We start from the raw sequence: 17,309 nt of genomic DNA, 5'->3' as shown, positions 1-17,309 counted from the left end.
CCTTGCCACATGAGACATACGAAACCCGACGAAGAATTTTCTGATTATTTTGCGGAAAATGGTGCATTTAGGATCTCCCCGAGATATTACGGAATCTTGCGCAACGTAAGCGAGGTGTAAAACTACTTAAGTTTTTAAGGTTAGTTGTCTTTTCAAGGAGGATTCTCTTCTCGCGTATCGTACTATGTTTGATACGACACGGCGTATGCCAGCAGTCTTACACGAACTCTATATCGAGGACATCCGCGTTTATTGCCCGCGGCACAGAACGCAGTTTGATGTGAACTTTCAAGATGATCGCTTTTCATCCTCTTCAAGAACAACATTTCAATATGAAATAGGCTCGGTGAGCCTGGGCGGCTTTATTGTGCGTCGTATCACGAGTCTCGATTGTTCAAATATTCTTTGACCCAGTTGTTATTGTGAAGATGTAGGTATTATAGGCTACATCGTGGGATCGGTGAAATAGCGGCGTTTAGGGAAAGAAACGTGGAAAGATACAATTTAATTGTATGCTCAAAGTGTGTATTATAGTTATACACGATTCTAAATCATCCGAAGATTGACTGTATATGAAAATAAATAAAAAGTCATTTTATTACAATTACGTACATTTTCCCTCAAACGCGAATTCTAAACCCGGCTTTTCCGCCATGGGCAAAACCATCCTCTGATATCATCTGGAATCTGAGAACTTAACTGCGTACAAAATGTGAATTGGTTGTTTTGGTAAACCGGTACATGAACAAATTACGGTGTCCTCAAATTGTGGACTTCTTTTTTTAAAACTCATATGTTTCGATTTTAGCGTTTGAGTCAATGGAAATTCATTTTAAACGGAAAATAAACTGACAAAATTAAAATCCTACATTTGATCAATATAATCATATTTCATTTTTTTCTTACAGTTTCGGAATGACTCTGATGAAAGAATTGAGGCAAAATTGTGGGATTCTAATTTTTCTTGACAAACTACGGAAAACATCAGTCTGTTGTCAGAATACGACAACCCTCTACTCTAGACCCCCAGTTTCGCGAAGCTGGTACCAATGTTAGAATACCATATCTAAGACCAACTCAGGTCTACAGCCAATCTAACAACAAGATCAGTGTTAAGGATTAAAATCACTCTTGGCTAATGTAACTTGGCTCTGAACTGATAAGATGTATACATCTCAATCTATGTCCTATGTGTGTCCCTCGGCGCAGTTGAATTTGTTATCTAGTCGTTTCATAAAGACGACTACCGCCATCTACACACAAAACTGCGAACTATAAGTTTTCCGAGTGTTTATCGTGAGCAAGCAGACCAGATCAGGACTCGCGCGAATAACATATCTCCCTTCACAATGGCACCGGCGACACTTTCACTCGAAAATCCAGTATTTGCCGCATACGTATTCTACTCGACATTATGCATATTGAAGATGTTGCTGATGGTTCCTCTTACAGTGAGACAGCGGTATACCAATAAGGTACGTACGTTAGCTGACAACATGGCCTTCTATTATTGACCTTGTATTAATTGTACTCATTTACTTATTTACATTGACGTACATTGTACATTAGCTGTAATCAGTTGAGATGAAATACTGACTTAAAGCGATATATCTGTATATAATGAATGATATGTAATATTTCGGTTTTGACTTCGGATAAAGTGACCTTCCTCAGCTATTTCAGTAATTTCGGGTGTCTAGACATGGACTTCGTGGTGTATAGACAATAGATGATATTCACAGCCTTTTATACATACTTTGTGGCATTAGTTCACTCATGTATGTGTCCATGGGTTTGCTTCGTTTGATTTTGGGCCCAAGGTTTAATTCGGAGCTAGGGCTTTAGCTGTGAACCTTTACATTTGATAGGTCCCTGGTTCTATATCCGTATACGTACATACAGTTCTACTATCAATTCCTTCTTTACTTATATCTCTTGTATTGACCGATTTTGGTTTGCGCTTTTATTTGTACAGGTATTTTCTAACCCAGAAGATTGTAAAGGACTCAAGACGAGATCGGGTGAAAAAGTTCAACCGGTGTTCGATCATGACGGAGTTGAACGCGTTAGACGGTAAAGTATAGAACAACCGCGGGTCAAAAACTAGTACCGCAGGAAGAACGGTCGTTGGGTGGATTATCTGATATATCAATGGCGAAGTTAATGAATAATCCCAAAATCGATGATATTAGGCTAAACAAAAATGATACCTCGTTTCTCCGCAGCGGCCGGGTCATTTTTGTAAAATATGATAAAATTTATAAACAGTTCATTTCTATAGCGGCCGGGTCTGTAATGGTGAAATTGATCACGATTTAAAAAAAATTAATGTATAGGGTAGATAGGCGGCCGGCCGGGTCAACATTTAAGCTCAGCAGAGCGGAGAAACAAGGTATCAATTTTTTTTAGCCTTAAGAGTTTATTTTTCTGACAGTTTTGAGATTGATCTAAATCTCATATTCTGAGAATCAGTAATGAACCCTGATTTTGATGAGGGATTCTGAAAGATAATTCGCAATTCACCAGGAAGCGAATTAAAGAATGTTCTAAATCGAACCTATTTCACATAATCCGACTGTGTTACTTGTTTACTCCATCGTTCTGTTGTGATCGAAATTACCTCTAGTTCATTTCATATATATTTCTATCTTTCAGAAATCACCTGAACGACATCGAAAACATAATTCCGTTCATCATTCTGGCGTTTTTCTACCTGGTTATCAACCCGGATCAAACCGTCGCCATTTATCACTTCAGAATCTTTCTGATCAGTCGCGTACTGCACACTATCAGCTACCAGTGTCACATCCCCCAACCCGCCAGAGGGCTGTCATTCATGGTCGGTATGATCGTCAACTTTTCTATGGCGATACAAGTAGTAATGGCGACCTATTCCTAAAAGACACGTCCAAAAGGCATATATTGACTAAGATATCTTTAACGTGGAATTAGGTCTAGGTTTAATTAGGCTAAACAAAAATGATACCTTGTTTCTCCGCAGCGGCCGGGTCATTTTTGTAAAATTTGATAAAATTTGTAAACAGTTCATTTCTATAGCGGCCGGGTCTGTTATGGTAAAATTGATCACGATTTTAAAAAAAGTAATGTATAGGGTAGATAGGCGGCCGGCCGGGTCAACATTTAAGCTCAGCAGAGCGGAGAAACAAGGTATCAATTTTTTTTAGCCTAAGGAGTAGTTTATACATGGACGTAGAAAGATTGTAGTAAAAATACATAGATTGAAGTTACAATTCTCACGATTGACAATTCTTACGATGTATTAACTAAAGGATATGTATTAATCAGAAATTATTTTTTAAATCTAGTTTTCATCTATATTATATGATTTCATCTGTGATTTCAATGTGAATGGTTTATTCGTTATATTCTTTATTTAATGAATATTATGAATATAGCTATGATTTATTTTATGAATTCATGTGCAATGATCCCATATATCCATGACGTGTGATATGGCATTAGGAATTAGTAACGTTTCCACCAATTGATTTTCTGGTTCTTGATCTATATAGTAACGAATTAAAATCATTTGCTTTTTATTTATAACAATTTTATTTTCAATATGGGAAAACATGTCTGAACTTCCACTCTGTTGATGATTAAGTTTCAAATTGAGGCGTTTTAAGATATGTATCAGAACATATTTTGCTACCAATAAAATTGATACATATATACATCAATAAATCTGTTCACCAGTCCTCTCTCTCTCTCTCTCTCTCTCTCTCTCTCTCTCTCTCTCTCTCCCTCCCTCCCTCCCTCCCTCCCTCCCTCCCTCCCTCCCTCCCTCCCTCTCTCTCTCTTCCACGAAGAGTCTTTTAAACGTATACAACGCCACGACTGGAGGACAACGTTATAATTTGAATCAGGTTAGAGAAGGTATCGGGCGCTGCGACAAGGTAAACGAATTGAACGCGTCTAATTTACGGTTCGAAACAAAAAATAGATCGATTTCACAATATCACAATTACATCACATTCATATTTCTGTAGCTCATTGAATGTAATTTTGAATGTAACAGAAATAGTAAATATATACAAAATAATCAAATTTTACAATTTGGCAGTAAATATAACAATAACAAGACAATAGCATAGAAATATTTCAAACAATTTCATATTGTCCTATATAAAGTTCTCAATGACAGCGAGTTCAAAAGTGGACAAAGTTTGAAATAATTTTGTCTTATTCCGTAATAACGTTTTACGTGCGCAGCTAGAATGGTGGAAAGCCACCAGATGAAAAAAAAACAATACTGCACAAATTATGAAGGTCTTACGTAGTTGAGCCTACCACCTGAGACATCTTTCACAACTAGACAAAAAATGAAGTATTCTTCGTTTCGACATTGTTTGAACAACCCACACAAAATAGAAATGAGCATTTAGAATAAAAAAAGGCTTATGATTAGATCAATTACCGACTGTGCGAGAATGTCGTGATTTAATCAGCACTAGGGGCGGAGTCTCCTCCTCTGTATATATATATATATATGTATAGACAAAGGACAATTTCGCCGCCGCAGAAATAGGTCGAACTCTATAATTCTGAAACTTGTTGACATGTCATCGAACGTATGTACATAAATATGTTTACCCTTTATTTAGAACCGGGGCTATTATTTGCTATAGACTGTATGCATGTATGTATATAAGTAATTCGGGGAGTCGTTTGAATGCGAGAGAGAGCGCGCTATATATGTGAAACAGTCGTAATTGTCTCTGTTGTGACTGCGCTGAAACATTGTCGAAAATCAGTTAACTGTTATAGGATTGATTCTACTGAAGTTCTTGCACTGATCACGCTTAAACTGTGCTTATCTCAACGAAAAGAAGTAGGTAAGGTGTTGGTTAAGGCTAAAACTGGCAATTTTTAAAACGTTTTTTTTCAAAATGACTCTTTTTCTTCAAAATTCTCAATTACGACGGGCTTTCTCTAATGTTTGATAATGTGAATAGTTGATAGATAATAAATTTCATATCTACCACGTTTGACCACGATAAGTCAGTTGCTTATGAGGAACTGTACCACTGTACCAACTGACTCCTTATCACCGTGTTACATCCTCTATCAGTCCCATCCACGCAACTAACAACAGCATCAATAGTTGCAGATTCGTCTCATCCAGGACATCGATTAGCTCGGTGAATGACAACGCAATGACTTCATTAATTAGTTTTAATGATTTCTAATTTACGAGACAGGAGTAAGCTTCCTCTATGGAGACCACGTGATCCGGATGTGTATCATCGATTCTACGGAATAAAAATTGACTTCCGACGAAGTGCTGAGAAGTCTAGGTCTAATACGTGGTTAATATCACAAACTTGTTTTCTATTTGAGTCTCGAAGACCGCAGACGATTTCAGGGGTCATTCTCAGCCCGAGAAACTATTTAGAAAAAAATATTTTGAAGTTTTTGACCGCAGCTCACGGAATAATAAAAAGTTAGTTAATATAATGTTTTCCATTATATTTCCTATATAAACTTAATCCTAATATAATATTCTATATCTACGTATTTATGTAAGCATTTTTATTCTAAAATAGCGGTAAGAAACTTTATTTTCATTTAATTTTGATTTCAACAAAAACCGCTCACGTCACCGCCGATATACACGACGTATCGACAGGTGGATGAATCGAGCTATACCGTCGCCATGACAATAGACTCCTCAGCTTTTCATAACTAAAGCAACCGTTGTTCGACGTAACACGGGTTTGCGTGAGTTTTTCAACCACCGGCGGGTTCAAAATAAACGCTCAACTCTATACCCGCTTTGTACGTCATAAGTACAGCATTTAGCTTTCATATACACGCGTGTATGTTACAGTCGAAACCGACGCTCGAAAGGTAAGTAAAGTTTCAAATTGTTTCTGCACGTCGATGCATCAATTCTCAAGGCAGCTGTATTGTGAGAGAGATTGCTTATTCACGCTTACACTGTAAGGGTTCATTCGTTCGCTCGAACTTCGACTCGTGCCTGCGCCTTTGCATCCGAGTCTAATTGATTAGATTCTCCTTGGGAGAGAGAATATATATCTAACAACTCGACAAACTCGCAAACCGACGCGGAATCGATCACTCGTTTTGACTCCCGTTTGCGCATACACCCGCCGGGTCTGCGCTTAGCGTCGGTGTAGAGCGACGACGGCCGAATCGGAAACGCGTTTCTGGCTCAAACAAACATTGATTGTTTCTGTATCAGACGCGAGATAGCAGGATAGGGAGGAACGACTCTGAAAACGTGGTTTATATCGGTGCTTGCGTGCTGTTATTTGCCGTGCTACCAAAACCATCATCGCGCCGTTGAAGAGAGTTTTACAGGTAGAGTTTCGGTGTTAGTATGTATTTAAATACGGAGTTTGTGTCGCGTTTATAAATTCTTTGTCAATGTCAATATTATATATATGTATAACAATTGGCGCGCCCCTTCTCTAGAGGTTTATAACTAGGTTGCATTGTGAATACTACGTCGAGGGTCTTCTTAAAGGTAGCATAGCATAAATTGAATAAAGGATGTCGTCACTTGTTGTGTGTGTATAGCTCCGTCAGATCGTCATCGTCTGGGAACAAAAACCCGAATTCGGAGTTTATTGTCCTCAAGATCGACTCTGTTTAGCCATAAAACTATAAAATGCATTTCGCATCTATTGAACACAGCTCGACTCGCTCGAAGAAATGAAACATCGTTAAAGGCTCTCAGACACAGGGCGAACGTTTGTAAATTTCTAAATCCCGTCAGGCCGTATATCAACGAGTTAGTTGCCTAATCGTTGGTGGTAAGCTTTTTATAATCTGATGGGCTTATACCAACAAATGTGGTTTGTGAAAATATCCGATTGTGAAACTAAGCCACAATCAGGTTACTGACTATATATCAACGCTAATATTAATGCCGGTAAGAATTGCCTCATTCGAACGCGCACTTATTCATCTGATTAAGTAGACATCGAGTTGCGTTTGTGAAATATTATTCGATTAAAACTGACTTCGGTTGTAAAATGCATGTGTCGATACAAATACGGGGTATCGTTCGTCAGACAGCTGTCGTTCGGTAAACCTGTACGGACGACGTGACTCATAATAGTCGACGCTTCCATCTGCGATGCTTATAGCAAAAGCTTCGGGATTTTCGCGCTAAACTAGACACCGCAGTGGGCTACGGCAGGGCTACGCAGCTGCGCTTAATGAAATAATTGGAAGGCAATTATTGTCGTTACAGTTGTGACAAAATACACGTTGGGATTCGTTGCGATTCCCAGTAGGATTTTTTGTTTTGTCGTCGACGGAATTCTCGTCAGTTACATCCACGCGTAATAATACCGGGAATAATGAATCGATATCCGGGAGTCTGAGTCGGGATTCACACGCCCCGCCATCGAGCGCGAGGTAAACAAACAACAGTTCGGATTTTATCCATAGATTCTAAACATTACCGCTGGCGAACAAGCGCTGGATTATCGTAATCTGTGAACCAGGTAAGACTCGGCCACAGAGGGTACTCTGTGTACGGCGCCGGCGGGTATAGAATGGGTGTAGTGTGACGTCACGATAGCGTAATGACGTCATTCGTTTAGGGCGTAAAAGCAAATAGCACTAACATATCTTATAGCCGTATTACTCGCCTCTTATCTGGCACGTACCGCAAACAGCGAGAACGGGGCATTTCGAATGAACGAAAAGGTTTTCGATCGTTGCAAATTCAATTTACGGGTCGGATTGGGTTATATTCGAGTAGCCATTTTAACGATAACAACCCCCGGTACGAGTAGGTCGCCGCAAAAAATCGCCATAAACATTATCAGCGATTCTGATATTTACCAGAAGCGATAACAGGTATGATTAAATGTCGGATAGTTTCCACTATATTATTAATCCCTAACGGAGGTTTGTAATTAATTAATTCGCTGGGTATACTCTATAAATGTCAGTTCGCCTCTGGAATTATAAAACCCGCGCAATACAGTAGCGTTTTCCGAGTTGTGGACGTCGATTTTTCGTAATGATGATAAATAGCCGACAATTTTGACTTGCATGCTATCAACACGGGTCAAATTAATTCATCGAACATAAAAAGCAGATATTAGAGGCTTAGAATAGGGATCGACCCTGTTATTTATCTTATCTTAGGTAGATTTCGTTTGATTTGCTTTGATTTGCTGTCCCTTACAAACCCCACACCTGCCGAGAGCGAAACAGGTGGTTTGACTTTGAAATCGGAAATCGACGTAGAGATATATTTGTGTGATCGGTGATCGAATTTACGGCATTCTTTTTGTTTAAATCGAAGTACATGATTGGAGAGATCTCGGTTCCAGTTCATTCAAACAATCTTCCGACCAACCTGAACCGGCAAGCGACTGACTGGGGTTCATTTTGTAGTTTTTAACAGTAGGGAATAGACTGAGTGATGAGAAGTGTATATACGTATTATGTGATTCAGTTTCGGAACGCCAACGGTCTTAGTCCGGTAACTGTGAGTTATATACCGACCACTACTGGGATGAAATTGCTTAGGTAATGTAAAACGTATTACTTCCTAAAATCTTAAATGGCCAGCATTATCCTTCAGTTGCATCAAATAAGCATTTCTTTAACCTTCTATAAATTTCCCAATAGCTCCATCATACTTTTTGTCAAAAAACATTTTTTTTGTTTTCTCTAAACTCGACGCACCCCAGTTCAACGCGCATTTTGTGTCAACATCGTTTTCCTGGAATATTCAGGGGTACACTGTGCGTCTACATGTCTAGTAACGATCACGCCTATCGTGTATATGATTATACCAATTTCGAATATTTTCACTTGTAAAGATTACGCAATGCCTGGGGTTAGTTTTACATCAATAAATTCACACGCATCACAGACATACACATGATGGGTATGTATATGTGTTTTGCTATATATGTATATATATATGAAAAAATGCTAAAATCTATGTTCACAATTTTATAAGCGGGAAAGACGATGACAGTCTAGATGTTATCTGCCAACTGCTATATTTTCACTTCCGATCCATCACCCTCCTTAGGATCAACTTCCCGATCTTAACTTCTCGCCGACCTCTCAGCTTTCCAATCTGTCATCTCGCAGTAGTGGCCGTACGAGTGAAGCAGGTCGTGCGTACATGATATTCGAATTATTTCTACGTCCCATTTAACGTCCAAGTCTCGTGATGATCGTGACAGAAAGTCTTCCGAGTGACGAAGTCTACTGAAAATATTTCAGAGCCGTTTGTATATGTACGTGTAGATAGTGGTTGACTTAATTTCCAACAGGACGCGACAGGCATAAACTACACCGCCCACAATCGTCAGTCCGTCACTTTTTTTTCGAAATGGAATGAATGCTTGAGTGCGAGCATTTTTTTCGCAAATTTCGAGATGGTTTTTTAAGCGAGTCATTATCAGCGCACTGGGATTTTTAAGTTCTCGGCGCTAAGTGGGCGCTTGCGGTGCCGGGACACCGTGAGAAATAGGCGTCTCACAACCGCAAACTCGACTCGAAGGTCTCCCGCTGACGTGCTAGAGATGAGCGCGAAAAGGGAAGCGATCGTTCTTTTTTCGTCGAATTTAGAAAAAAAACACGCGCTTCTGCTCGGCTAAACAAGCGTCTGGTGTTAATGTTATTATAGATATATATATATGGCTCGGTGTATCTCGGAAAAAGATTCAATTCTGGACGCGTTTTTATAAGGCGCAGTTTTTGCATCACGGGGGTTCGCTATAGTTTTCTGGCCCAATGCCTGAAGTTACGTGTCTGTACACATGTTTAGATACGTATATCCTCTATCGGCGGGCTCAGTACATTTCGATTAGGTATACGTGCGAGGTGATGAGGACGCGGCACTTTTTGCTGGAGTGCGTTTTACTTGCGGTCCAGAATCTTGTAACCTACGTCCCGATATCTATATCCTTATTCATCCACTTCACGTATATGTGTTAGTCTCTGATAGCCAACAACTTATGAAGAGGGTGCGGCGACCACGGCTTTCGAGGAGGAGACCTCACTGTCCACCACTCAGTGGTGAGAACCTCACAGACTGAGACTTTCCCGCACTGTCCGCTAGAACCGAATTTCCAATTATGTACTTCGATTTAAAAAAGAAAATTCTGTAAATTAGACCGCCGAGCAAACAACTATATCTGTACTTCGATTTCCGATTTCAAAATCAAACCCCCTGTTTCGCTCCCGGCAGGTGTGGTGGATCTGTAAGGGACACTCGATCAAAAAATCTAACGAAATTTACAAACCAAATAAACAACAGGGGCGATCCCTATTTTAAGATCAAAACCCGCTCTGTCCACTATACTCGACTCCGACCGATAGACCGACCCGACTCAAAAACGACACCAACCTGGCCTAGTGGGCTAGTTCTATTGGTTTACTCTGCTGGTTAAAAAGGCATAATATGGATATAAGATACAAAGAAAACCCAGGTTCATATCATAGCTTTCAGCACGAATGATTTCCCCCCAACGAGACCCGGGTTCGATCGCTGGTGACTAAATGTAATTTCACTGTCACTTCATAATCGGCGTTCATTCTCTAAGCAAGCCCTATATATACGATAAATCATCGCTCGAAGAAACAAAATAATCTGTTTGAAGAGAACAAAGTTTACTCTGTATCGAGCGCGTATAGCGTGCAAACAGATGTGTATAACAGGTTGCTAAAAATGAACTTCTCTCCTAACGTCCTGTTTGCTCTCTTCCCTTCCCCCTCTCTCTCTCTCTCTCTGAGCTCAGACCACATCGCATGAAGTTCAGTACCGGTGGTACATAAGCTTAAGTCCTCGCGAGTTATTACAGAACATCGTCGTAATCTGAGCGTCCTCTGATCCGAGTTGGAATATTTTGCGCAGAATTACCACAAAGGTAGGCCGTTCATCTCGCTAACATGGAAATCGTTTTATGAAAGCATTATACGCCGTAGGAATACACCCGCTGGCGGAATTCAATTTCTGTTTGTACCGACGACTATTTAGCTATTTTTCATGTCGGAGCAACGAGAGCGCAATTTCTGCTAGCTGGAATTTCATTTCATAACCGAGGTACATCAATCAAACATCGAGATGGCATCGTATGACTATTCATTTGTCTTCGCGCGATATTCGACCGTCGATTTACGTCGTCGGTCGCATCACGGCTTTAGCTCAATTGGGTTTTATCGTGTAGCCAATTTGGACCAATATTTGACGAACGATTTGTCATGAATTTTATGCCTCTAAATGTATATAATCCGTGACGGTTTTTCCATAAACTCGGTATCAAGGTTGATCTTAAACCTCAGGGTTAAATACCCACGATATATTAAGCCTATTGTTCACTGTGATAAATCAAGGACATCCCAACGTTCTCTAATGAACGTAACGGATGTTTTCGTTCTGTGCTTGCAACCAGTTTCCGCTTTTTATAAGCTTTATACGATCTATAAATGAAAACACACGAATTTTTCAATTCTTTTACCTGCATTCCATTATTACCCGCATTAGACTTCCAGAACGAATATCTAAATTTTCAATCGTTTTTCACGTCATCTCATTTCGATTACGATCTCTTCATAGAAAAAACCTACATTTTCTTCATTTCTACATTTTCCCTTTACTCTATTTTCGACTGAACTTTTTCAGCTCGCCAATATATCGTTTATTTCTGAAAAATCTTTTTAAAGGCTCACTTGCCTGTGCTGGAATAGTCGAGAGAATCGTAGTAATACATTATCTATTTCGTTCGTCACCTACTCAATTACTCGTTTTATCGAAACTGACATCGCTAGCGATGGTCGGAATATTTGCGTAAGCTGGTGACATTTTCTTGCTTGCCGCATTCTCTCCGTGAAAATGTCCCAGCGAGAAAAAGTGGAGAGGATAGTGAGATATTCCCATCGTCTAAATATTCATTAACGTCACCACCGATCGGTGACCTAGATTTTTTTTAGACGACGAATATATCGCAGAAAATTCAAAGAAAGATGGATATAATTGCCAATGACGACTACGGTTTTTGAAAGCATCCCTATTTTGGCCCCCCGAAGCGCTTCCCAGGCACTCAGACATCACCATCGAGCATATTTTATTAGACTATTTAGGATTCAGACAAGAACCACCGATCCGATCCAGAATAGAACTCTTTCCACCATTCGAGGAAAAGAACCTGATGAACCTTTTAAAAATCACAGGAAATACCTAACGTTACTAATTTGAATATGATACTTTCAACGCGGTTATTTTGGTGCGGTTTTTATTTTCGCTTGTATATTTTCAGGTCTTTATGAATGGTATATGAACAGCATTTCTCATTAAACGAAGATGGGTGAAGATTGTTGTTTTCGTAAACTGGGCTGTTGTCATCAGAGATGTCCGTGCGTAGCTGTCGTCGCCGCCATCATTAACATGATCGCTGTAGCCTGCGTGGCTGTAGCCATTTTCTACATCAAAAACAAACTCGAAATACTGTTCAACCTGGAATTGTAAGTGTAATCGACTAATGCGCCATTAGATAACCTTTAAGAGACTGAAACTTAAAAGAATTTGGACCCGATTTCAAGTGCGAGTATGTCTTAAAACTGGTCTAGAGTTGTTAGATTGCCAGTACACCAATATCTACCTTTGACTGGTCTTTAGACCGACGTCCATCATTGTGCAACCGGAGTAAGGACCTAGTCCCCATTGATTAAGATTTGAAAAATTGCATCAAACTAAGATTGCAGAAATAGGAAAATGGATAATTATATCCTTCTGATTTTGCATCCCGTGTCTGAACCTGGCTCGTATGGTTCGACGTAACTGTTTAAAACAGAATCCCCGCCATTGTTAATTCAGAGTCAAGGTTAACAACTTCACAAAAAAATGTTCATTTCCTGAAGTCCGGAAAGTAGTCGAATACTGTTGAAATATTTTTTTTAACCGAAGAACAGCTTCAGCGCTCATGAAAATAGAACCACAGAGCGTTCGATAGCTGATATAGATGTTATATGTATATACATACATATCCACCCGAGAACTAACATATGTAAAACATAATGAATTATTTCAAACTTGTGACGTATACACGATCGAATAACGCTTTTAAAATGCAATTGGATATATCGTATTTTTAGTACGTTGATCGCGGTAGCGGCTATATGCGCTACGATGGGTGTTTATGACGTATGGACTTGTATAGCGTCCCTGTGTTTGGCGAACGGCGGATGTTTCTTCGTGTCTTGTTGCGAATGTTTCTGCGTCATAAGGGTATGTATTTCAAACGGTCAGTCGTCCCACCTCCCAAAAATGACAACCATCTAAAGGCCTTTTTATGAACACTCGATTAGTATATTCGAGTATGCAAAACGTTTTTATGAGCATGGATTATGTCATAATCCGTCATTTTTATGAACATTGGTTATCATAATCGATTAGCATACTCAGCATACTCGCTCGGCGAGCAAGTATGCCGATTATCTAATCCAACCGATATGGTGTTCTCGGTAGAAGTCGCTGCTGAGTAGGCCATAATTGAATAATTTCTACCTGGCGTTTTTATCAACCAACATACCCGGTTATGCTTATTGACACTAATCGGCTATATAATCTAAATAGCTAATCTATTTCGATTTTGCTGGTTCATAAAAAGGCCTATGTACGTGTAGAGTCTTGTAGCCATGCGCTTTTTCGAAGCGACTACGCCCGTCAATTAGTGATATACACGGCAGCCTTTTGAAATATTTCAAATCCTCAGGGGCCAGTTGCACAGTCGTGACTTGAGTCCAAAAGTGGTCTTAAATCTTAAGACTGGTCTTAAGTTGTTAGATTGGCTTTAGAACTTAGTTGGTCTTAAACTGGTCTTAAATCGAAGTCATGACTATGCAACCGGCCCCTGATTATCTTTTGTTGTTACGCGCGTATCATGTTTATGGCGAGTCTCCAGCACTGGTTGGCAAGCAAACTTATGAAATCACGTGCAAAACCTCTATATAAAACAAGAATATTTGCCCCCTCCCAAAATTGACGCAATTCTTATTTGTATACATGTAATGCATGGAAAAACCCACCAGGACCCGTTGCATATTTCGTTCGTAAAAATTCTCGCAAAAATTCAACATGTTTATGTGTATCAGTTAGTGGGCTTATACAGACTAAACACACTTTTGATTGTATTTATTTAGATCGCAGATTACACGTCTTAGAAAACAGTTTGAAATTGTGTATTAGTTTATAATAAATCAGCATGCAAAATGAAAGTAGCTCATATAAGCAAACCTAGATCGGTTGAGAGGAATTTAGAAAAAAAACGACTATCTTTTTAACATTTTAGAACCTGGTAGTCGGATTTCTATTGAACATCGCTTGGTTAGGTCTGTTCGGTATCAGCGTACTGGTAGGATTAACTTTCTGGACCGTCAAGAGACTCTGCCTCACCGGTACACAGAACGACGTCTGCGCACATCTAACAAAAAGCGGTGAGCGTTAAAACCTCCACGCCGGGAGCAGTTTCAGATTTCATTTCATAAGAAACATTATTCCCTGTTCGGAGATATGAGATGGTTACTTAGTGAGTTTATTGGTAGTCACTTGATGTTTTTACCCGTTTCTAAAGGAGTTTTTATGCGCGAATCTAAGAATGGTTAGAAATGGGTAAACATTTTATTGATCAAATAAAAAATGTTCAAAACTGGATCCAGTTGTTAGTTAGAGTTAACATTTTACAATGAGTTAACTGTGGAACCGGGTCGTGGTTCCTTACTTGATTGAAGTGTATATTTCTCTATTTTAGGTTTCCGCAATTTTTCACAAATCGAATGCGACCAGTTAGCTTTGTGTAATCGAGTAAGTAGAAAAAGAACTTTAAAAAGACTTTACTATGATAGACAACCGACCACGGATAACGATCTTTTCTGATCGAAAGTGAACTAATATTCGCTACTGAGATTCCGAGTCAAATCGAGCGTAGAAAAAGACACCGCGCAGGCAAAAATGTAGTAATGATTTTTCATTGATTGTTTCAGACTGATGTTTCATATATATCTGGTCTTAGTATAGCCGCGGGTTCGTTTGCCTCTTGCGTCAGCCTGGTGAGTATTATCAGAAATAGAAAAAAACCACTGGCAACCAGTCTAGTCCCGCTTGATGACGTAGTGCACACCCTCTTAGAAATAGTTATTAAAATTTATTTTTAAAATTTAGAGAGTTATGAAATATATCTAATTAAGAGTTAAACGCCAAAATTCACAATTGTTATTATTATTTCGAAATACATGTACCAATATCGATGACGTAGTGCACATCGACTCGCACAGAACCCCTTCAGTTTTTTCCGAGTCAAAAAATCGACTTCCTCCCTTATAAGCTCCACCAGAAAACATGGACGCCTCTATGAAATCTCCTTATGACGTCAATTCATTCTATAAATGAAAGTTTCTCATCTTTATTTACGGGAATAGAAATTGTGACAAATAATGATAACACCATCGGTTCATAACTAGATTGGCAAGGGGAAGAAATTTTGGAATCAAAGCATTGCCAGTATTAGTGACGAACAACTTCGATTAGAAATTGTTTTCGTGGATTATGAATTCCTTCGTAAAACCGACGCTCCGCTAGTTCGATAAATATTTAAAGGAAATAATTTCCGAGCCCGCGATGCCTCGTATAATCGGGTCTTCCGCTATGCTAGCGCCCGTCTTATTAGCGAAAAGCGTCTGCTCGATCGAATATTATCCGCACCAGTTGTTTAAAGATCTTTGATGCATTCTCCGCCAGCTACTCCCTACATAGTATAATCTTCATCTTTCTCGGCACTTTTTTCGGCTGGCTAAAGAGTCGGCGAAAAAGGCTCGGGTGTATAGGAGAACCACTCTCTGGTGAGCTGGTATTGTGTGCGCAGTATAGAGAACAACAAAACAAAAATCCTTTCATAACGAATGCTTTTATTACTGAAATGAGAATGCGATGAGTAAAGAGTGTCTCGGAGAGTAGATTCACTCCGAGACACGACGTAGTGAGCAAATATAGAAAACGACGATAAGATAAAAGCTAAATCTATCAGGTTTCGAAATCAAATTGCCGAAGGGACTGTATTCATTCTGGACTGCGGGATCCTCCAGTATTCTTAGATTCACCATTACGTACCTTAAGAAAAACCCTTTTCTGAGTCGTTTTTTTTGTATTCTGAGTTTGGGATTCTCTGTTATCGTTACAACAGTTAATAATCCATTAAATTAATTCGTAATTCATAAAAAGCCCAACGCACACGATGCAGGGAAACACCGGAAACAAACTAAATGTTAGATCTCGGAAACATTGTTTCGGGAAACCGTGTTTCTCTCGTTTCTCGTAAACGCACACGACACAGGAAAACACCCGGAAACATGTTTCTGTGTCATGTTTCCCTGCTTTCCTACTCAGTGTGCATTGGGCTTAAGGGAGTCGAAACATCAATATGTCTTTACCGCTGCTTTTAGGATAGCAAACCTAATCGTATAACGGTAGAGATGCAAAAAACGATTCTCAATTCTCAATGTCCGTATCTTTCAGCTCATCATCGCAATGGCATTTAGTGCCAATTATGTGTTCTGGCGCAACGACCTTGGGGACAACGACGGCGGTGGCGACTACGAAATGATCTACAAAAGCAACCCGAACCGTTATGACGTCGACGCCAAGGATTCCCCGGCTTTTTCCACCAATCGTAGAGTGTAAATTTACAGATAATTGTATATGACGAGTGTTCGTGTGTGTAAAATGTTGTCTAATTTTATTCGAAATTTTCTACTTTATTTGATACGTGTATAAAACAAAAAATAAATGTCTGATTATATATATACTCTTTTCTATCGATAAACGACTGATTTATAGAGTTATTTTTGATAGCTTTATTTCTTCCTGTTTGGTCGACTAGCGAGAGATTGGATCCAGCCAGCCAGCCTATAGTGTAGCATCTAGAAAGAGATTTCCATTCTAGTTTCCTGTTCAGCAAGAGACTTGAAGTTCAACATGTAAGAGCAATCTACGTAACTAGGCAAACGAAAAGGAAACGTCGAATTTCACTACTATCATAGTTTGTGGGATTTTTCTCCATTTGAATTATAGAAAGTGACATGTTCATGGAATAGATCTTCCGAAGAACTTCAATATGATCGTCTGTTCTCCAGACTATAGCGCAGGTCAGCGCGCCGTCAGGCTGATGCAGCCAGCGAAATGAGCCGTGTTTATGTTGTGTGTTCATTTCTTGCGGGTTCGAAAGGCGCGCGCGATCTATATCCAATATTCGGAGTGGTTCGAGATGCTCTCCGCTCATAGAAACGAA

At 39.5% G+C, this 17,309-nt stretch overlaps 2 protein-coding genes across 10 annotated transcripts; both read left to right on the top strand.

The window, feature by feature from the left end:
• Positions 1 to 3,693, top strand: LOC141908457 (microsomal glutathione S-transferase 1-like). The gene is made up of 4 exons (XM_074798519.1): positions 1 to 139; positions 909 to 1,475; positions 1,976 to 2,073; positions 2,656 to 3,693. Exons 2-4 carry the CDS (start codon positions 1,350 to 1,352, stop codon positions 2,897 to 2,899), a joined length of 468 nt encoding a protein of 155 aa, XP_074654620.1. The 5' UTR covers positions 1 to 139; positions 909 to 1,349; the 3' UTR covers positions 2,900 to 3,693.
• A 1,003-nt stretch (positions 3,694 to 4,696) lies between these two features.
• LOC141908456 (uncharacterized) lies at positions 4,697 to 16,811 on the top strand. Of its 9 annotated transcripts, none has more exons than XM_074798514.1 (7): positions 4,697 to 4,852; positions 12,288 to 12,492; positions 13,123 to 13,255; positions 14,319 to 14,463; positions 14,778 to 14,830; positions 15,010 to 15,075; positions 16,538 to 16,811. In XM_074798514.1, exons 2-7 carry the CDS (start codon positions 12,332 to 12,334, stop codon positions 16,700 to 16,702), a joined length of 723 nt encoding a protein of 240 aa, XP_074654615.1. In that variant the 5' UTR covers positions 4,697 to 4,852; positions 12,288 to 12,331; the 3' UTR covers positions 16,703 to 16,811. The 9 variants fall into 9 exon arrangements, with proteins under 9 accessions (XP_074654615.1, XP_074654610.1, XP_074654619.1 ...); XM_074798509.1 differs by having other exon boundaries at positions 4,697 to 4,856; XM_074798518.1 differs by lacking the exon at positions 4,697 to 4,852 and adding an exon at positions 5,398 to 5,464.
• Positions 16,812 to 17,309: the final 498 nt, after the last annotated feature.

Source organism: Tubulanus polymorphus, chromosome 7, assembly GCF_964204645.1.
Source record: "Tubulanus polymorphus chromosome 7, tnTubPoly1.2, whole genome shotgun sequence".
Taxonomy (NCBI): Eukaryota; Metazoa; Nemertea; class Palaeonemertea; order Tubulaniformes; family Tubulanidae; genus Tubulanus; species Tubulanus polymorphus.
Note: the sequence above shows the minus strand (reverse complement) of the source record. Positions and strands in the feature narration are given on the sequence as shown.

Coding starts and splice junctions, on each gene's coding strand:
- LOC141908457 (XM_074798519.1), top strand. CDS start 1,350: ATGGCACCGGCGACACTTTCACTCGAAAATCCAGTATTTGCCGCATAC. Junction 1,476..1,975: donor GACAGCGGTATACCAATAAG/GTACGTACGTTA, acceptor TTATTTGTACAG/GTATTTTCTAACCCAGAAGA. Junction 2,074..2,655: donor GGAGTTGAACGCGTTAGACG/GTAAAGTATAGA, acceptor TCTATCTTTCAG/AAATCACCTGAACGACATCG.
- LOC141908456 (XM_074798514.1), top strand. CDS start 12,332: ATGGGTGAAGATTGTTGTTTTCGTAAACTGGGCTGTTGTCATCAGAGA. Junction 13,256..14,318: donor AATGTTTCTGCGTCATAAGG/GTATGTATTTCA, acceptor TTAACATTTTAG/AACCTGGTAGTCGGATTTCT. Junction 14,831..15,009: donor AGTTAGCTTTGTGTAATCGA/GTAAGTAGAAAA, acceptor TGATTGTTTCAG/ACTGATGTTTCATATATATC.